General features: G+C 38.2%; 1 protein-coding gene across 1 annotated transcript; it reads right to left on the bottom strand.

The window, feature by feature from the left end:
- Positions 1-335: 335 nt before the first annotated feature.
- LOC142175380 (uncharacterized) lies at positions 336-1,790 on the bottom strand. The gene has a single exon (XM_075241965.1). It carries the CDS (start codon positions 1,788-1,790, stop codon positions 336-338), a length of 1,455 nt encoding a protein of 484 aa, XP_075098066.1.
- Positions 1,791-6,149: the final 4,359 nt, after the last annotated feature.

The following is a 6,149-nucleotide window of genomic DNA, read 5'->3' as shown; positions in this document are numbered from 1 at the left end:
TGGGTCGTGACAGTATGTATGTAGGCATTGACCGAAGAAGGATGGCTCTTCCTCTAATGTACATCATCCTACCTTGCCAACCATTGAGCTTTTTCACAATATTGGAAAGCATGCCATTAAAAAGAGTAGTTGTTTTCCTACCATATCGGGCATCCAAGATAATTGAAAGGAAATTTTTTTTCCATGAAACTAGAGGCTTGTCTCATTCTGTTAATCCTTGTAGGGGAAGTGTTTGGCGTAGTAATGAAAAAGATTTTATCATTGTTGACTTTTTGCCCAGAAACTTTCTCATATCTCCTGATTTGTTTCTTGATAAGTTTGATAGAGGCATTGTTTCATCCAGAGAAGATAACTATATTGTCAGCATAAGCGAGGTGATTAATGATAGGACCTCTGTGATCCATGGTAAAAGGAGTGAAGTTTGCCTGAGCAGTAAGACTATTCAAGGATCTTGTTAGCACATCAGCTCCGATGATGAAAGGAGATGGCGATAAAGGATCACTTTGCTTAAGACCTTGTGATGAGGTGAAGAAACCCTTTCTGGTGCCGTTAATAATGATTGAGTACCAAACCTCATCCACCAGACCCCAAATAAGAGCAATCCATTCTTCTGAAAAACCAAAGTTCCTCACAACAGACATAAAAAAATTCCATGACATTCTGTCATAGGCTTTAGCCATGTCTAGCTTGATGATCATATTTCCTTCTCTGTTATTTTTGTTAATATTCTGGGCAATTTCTTGTGCGAGCAGGATGTTTTCAGTAATCATCCTTCTTTTGAAAAATCCACTTTGATTTTCTGAGATGATTTTTCCAAGCATAGGATTAAGCCTTTTCGCGAGAATCTTTGATATGATATTGCTAGTAAAGTTGCTCAGGCTAATAGGTCTAAGCTTAGAGAAGTTAGTTGGGGAATCCACTTTAGGAATAAGGGCCAGACATGTGTGAGAAAAAAATTTAGTCATTCTTTTCCCATTAAAACAATCCTGGATGAATTCATTAATATCTTCCTTGATAATCTCCCAAAATTTTTGAAAGAAAGTGCCATTGTAACCATCTGGTCCTGCAACACTAGAAGAACTCATGGGGAAAATAGCTTCTTTAATTTCCTCTATGTCCGGAATGGCAGTGAGGTGAGCATTGTCATCAGTAGTGATGCATATGGGAATAAAATTGAGGATGTCATAGTCATTAAATTGATGCTTAATGTTAAACAACTTCTGGAAATGATGAATCGCTGCTTTGGATATGTTGTCACCCCCTTCAACCCATCTATTTATGTGATCTTTAATTCTATGTAGTTGAAGCCTCCTTCTCCTGTCTCTGATGATACTATGGAAATAGTTGGTATTGGAGTCTCCTTCATCAAACCATTTTATTCTAGACTTCTGTCGCAAGATAGCATCTTGCATACTCATCCATTTGATATACTCAGCCTGACCCTTGTTTAGTTCAGCTCTAGATGTGTCAGTGTTGTTAACCAACTCCATTTCCTCTAGATCGTGTACTTTTACCTCCCATACATGGACTTGATCGTAAATGTTACCTATATCCTCTTTAGACCATTGAGAGAGTCTTTTACTAAGAAGTTTCAACTTTTGTTGTAGTCTCCACATAGAGTTTCCATTTATTCGAGTCTTCCACACTTCCTCAACTAGTTGCATAAAAGAAGGTTGCTCTGCACAGAAATCCAAGAACCTGAAATACTTAATCCTATTCTGGATGGTGTTATAACAACTAATAAGAAGAGGCCTGTGGTCAGAACCTGTTCTTGGTAGGTGTCTAACCATATTATTTTGAAAAAGTTGGCACCATTGGTCGTTAACAAATATTCTATCCAACCTTTTCCAGATTCTTCTTTTGGGTTCCCAGTTGTTACACCAAGTGAACTTAGGCCCAACGAACCCCAAGTCCATAACTTCACAATTATTTATACAACTATTGAAATCCAAGCTTTTGTACATTTTGTGAGGTCTGCCTCCTATTTTTTTCATCTGGATCCAGGATAACATTGAAGTCTCCTCCGATGCACCATGGTCCATCAATTTGCGCATGAATATTTTCCAAGCTACACCATAAGTCCTTCCTTTCTTTTGCAATACATTTAGCATATACATAAGTTAATAAAATATTATTATTAGTAGCCCCATTTTGCATTTTGATAGTAATTTATTGATCGTCATTCTCAACCACACTAGTCTGGTTGTTTCATGACCACATAAGCCAAATTATCCTATTGGTGTTGGACATGTAGTGCTGAAATCCTAAGAACTTCATGTATCTCGCAATTTTGTTCATACTAACAAACGGTTCCATGATGGCTATGAACTCAACTTTATTGATGGTACTAAGTGTTTTGAGCCTTGGCAAGGCTTTTTTGGTGTTAACTCCTCTTATATTCCAGAAGATGGCACTTATCATGGAAAAAAGAGGGGATTATTTTGATTTTCCTCCTAGAGGAACATAGGTTTTGTCTTTGTTCTTTTTTCCTTTCTTCTTGTTTCTGCTCCCACCATAAATAACCGGAGAGAAGCCATCTTCACCCTCATTTCCTTGTTCAGTTTGCATTTGATCTTCAGGAATCACTACTGTGACTCTATTTGGGGAAGTAACTTCTATATGTTGTTGAGGCACCTGTGAACTTTGACATTTTTTTATGTGATTTTCCTCTTTTCAGCATTCAGATCAACTACCAAGTCAATTCCTGACCTAGCCTTGATTTCTGATGGGATACTCGTAGAGCCATTAACATAATCCTCCAAGTTAGGACTTTTCTGGTTTCTTTTTTCCTGAATGTTGGTCGACTCATGAACTACCTCGTTTGATTTGTAGGAGCTTGTGTTGAAAACTTCCTTACTACTTACTTGAGTATTATCTTTGATACTATGGTTCTGATCAAGCTCCCTTGAACCATGGGTTCCTTTAGTCTCACTTGTGATGTTGCCCTCTTGTTCAATAGTTTTTTCCTTATCCTGCATATCTATAGCCATCCCTCGATACTTTTCATCTTTGTTTCTACCTGATGCATGTTGGTAAATAGGTTTGAGGGTCACTTTGATTTTTTCTTCGAGAGTTTCTTATTTTTGACAGTATTCTTCTTTTTGAAAGTTCTAGCTTTGATATTTGGAGCCTTCTCCTATTTGTTCTCTTTCATCCCAGCATCGGTATTATTTATATAGCCACTTGGTTATTTATAGCTTTGCCATGATCTCCATTGCAATTGCTCTGACTTTGGTCCTTATGTTCTGGCCTAATGTTGCTTCCCTGTTCCAAGGTTTCATTTGTGGTTTCCTTCTCCTTCTCCAGTTGTCCAGGTTCAAAATTTTCCTCGTTCTTTTTTAGTTGTCTTGTTCTTTGTTCTATGCTAATTTCTTCCTCTCCAAAACTCTGCAATTAATCATATTATGCCCAAGTTTCCTACAAAATTTACAGTATTTCGGAATACCCTCGTATTCAAGTTTTTGTACAAAACTTTTTTGTGGAGCATCCTCATAAACTTGACCAACGTATATAGATTCTGGTTGTTGCTTTAGCAAGTCAATTTCGATTCTTACCTTGGCCATACTAGGCCTCGTTCTCCCCTTTGTTGCCAAATCCATCTCCAGTGGTATACCAACCGAACTAACAACTTGTTTAACATAGTGCCATGTATGCATGTGAAAAGGGAGGCCAGGAAGAAGTACCTATACCGGAGCAACGGGAAGATCCTCATCTGGTTTGAAATCAGGAGACCATTTCTGTAGCCACATCTGTTGTCCCTCGATCTCAATTACCTGTTTGTACCAGACGATGTTGAAATCGTCTTCATTAGTGAAATCAAGAAACACATTGTAGTTATCAAATACCCCAATTTTGATTGAACTCTTAATTGAGATCAGTTCCTTGAATTTTGACCTAATACAGTCAATTTGGGGTCTAGGTTTGAGAAATCTCCCAACAATTGTGAGCCTGCATTCCGCTGCCATAATGCCGTAGTAGTCGGATGCCTTGAAGAGAATTGCCGGCATTCCATTATGTGTAGTATGTGTCGCTATTACAACTTCCTTTTCCTGGTGAGTTGGTGGATTCAAGAAGTGAGTGGATGTAGCAATTTTTGCCGCATAAGATAGTTTTCCGTCAATTGGTTCATTGCGAGTAGTTGTTGTTGGATTTGGGACCGATTGACCTTCCAGACGCGCCGGAAAGGCGCCGTCCGGCGGGTCCATTGAATGGAGCGTGAAGCTACTTGCTTGTCTTAAGAGCCGTTGGGGTTTTCGATGAGAGATTCTTTTTGGAACTAATTAATGGATTTAGATATACTATAATGATTTTGTGCTTTCTTTTCGGGATGTGCTTTAGACATAGATGGACAGGAAGATATGAAGCTCATTTGTGGGATAATAGTTGTAGAAGAGAAGGACAACATTAAAACTGAAAGATTCATTCAACTATCCAAATGATACAGCTCTTTCTTCTTGGGGTGACAAAGAAGAAAAAGATTGTTGTAAATGGGAAAGAGTTTCATGCAGTGAATCCACAAAGCGGGTGACTAAACTTTTTCTTAACCGCACAAGACCATTAGAGCTGCGGAGAATTGTTGATTTCTCGCTGGAAACCTCTCTATTTCTTCCCTTTGAGGAGCTGCAGGAGTTACGATTGGATTCTAATGGGATTATAGGTCAATTCTTTCTTCTTTCTTCTCATTATTTTTTTTTTGTGTGTGTTTGTGTGTGTTAGATCCCGTATTGGTTGGGGGTTTAAACAGTGACAGATACAAGATTTTGGGGCGAAGGGGTTTCCAAAAAGGAAAAAATTTAAAAAATTAAAAGAGACTGTGGCCAGTGTGAATTGAACCAACAACCTCACAATGCTTTTAGAATATGTCAAGAAGATTCAAATTATAATATATAGAGACACGAAAAAGATTTTATATAGTGTAATTTTCTAGCGAAGGGGTTTGGGTGATTTAAAAATAGGTGTACTTGTATGGTCTTGGGCAATTTTTACCTGATGAGTATTTTCTTAACTTTGTGTTAGATCCCACATTGTTGGGGTTGAGTTAGGCTCAAGGTCTATCCGCATCCAACCAAGTCTTTGACCAGGGAACAAGAGAATTCTCACTACCGCTAGAAGGCCAGCTGGGCCGTGAGCGTGGTGGGAACGGGCTTCCCAAGAAGTTAGCCCCTAGATTGGGGTCAGTATAGAATGAAGGGGACGACCCTAATCTTGCATTGGCTTTGCCAGCTAATTGGGTTGCGGGCAGAGAAAAGCAGACGTGGGGACTCGAGGGCAGCTAGCCTATTGGAAAAAGACTATCCTCACTCCCCCTCCCGAGGCAGCTACTTGTGTGTGTGTTACGTTCATATGGAGCAACTAATATGCTCTTCCATTTTATGCGGAATAATCAGGAGTACAAGCGTCAAACTACTTAAATTTAGGTGTGGTGTTATTTAGAAATGGATTTCTTGGTTCCTACGATGATTGACTAAACTAGGCTTTGTTCTGGTAAAAACTTACTTGAACCGTGTGTTTACACCAACCTAGCCTATTGGAAAAAAGACTATCCTCACCCCCCCCCCCCAGGTAGCTACTTGTGTGTGTGTGTTATGTTCATATGGAGCAACTAATATGCTCTTCTATTTATGCGGAATAATCGGGAGTACAAGCGTCAAACTACTTAAATTTAGGTGTGGTGTTATTGAGAAATAGATTTGTTGGTTCCTACGATGATTGGCTAAATTAGGCTTTGTTCTGGTAAAAACTTACCCGAACCGTGTGTTTACACCAACCTAATAGATACATGACATGCATTTGCTTAAAGACTTCTCTAAGAATGGTTAATTAACTTTTTCACTTCTCTAAATCACTTAATGAATGGTATGTTTGGTATAAACACCCAACACAAATAAGTTTTACCTTTGCTTTTTGAAGGTCTATGATACCATATAAATGTTTGAAGTTTTTGGTAATCGACTCTATGGCACGTAATTCAAAGAAAAAGGCTTCATAACAATCCCCAAATAGTGAAAATCTTGTAATACTACTATAAGTTTTACAATATTTAAAAATTTAAAATACTTGAAATTTTGTGTTTACTTTTAGGATTAGTTAACCAGATGTCCCTTAAAGGAAAATAAAAGAATTTTAAAAAAAATTGTGATAAAAAATCT

Source organism: Nicotiana tabacum, chromosome 21, assembly GCF_000715075.1.
Source record: "Nicotiana tabacum cultivar K326 chromosome 21, ASM71507v2, whole genome shotgun sequence".
NCBI classification, from domain to species: Eukaryota; Viridiplantae; Streptophyta; class Magnoliopsida; order Solanales; family Solanaceae; genus Nicotiana; species Nicotiana tabacum.
The sequence above is the reverse complement of the archived record's forward strand: the minus strand, read 5'-3'. Positions and strand labels throughout refer to the sequence as shown.

Bases quoted from the DNA above. Each gene is read 5' to 3' on its own strand.
- LOC142175380 (XM_075241965.1), bottom strand. From the start codon at position 1,790: ATGGTTAGACACCTACCAAGAACAGGTTCTGACCACAGGCCTCTTCTT.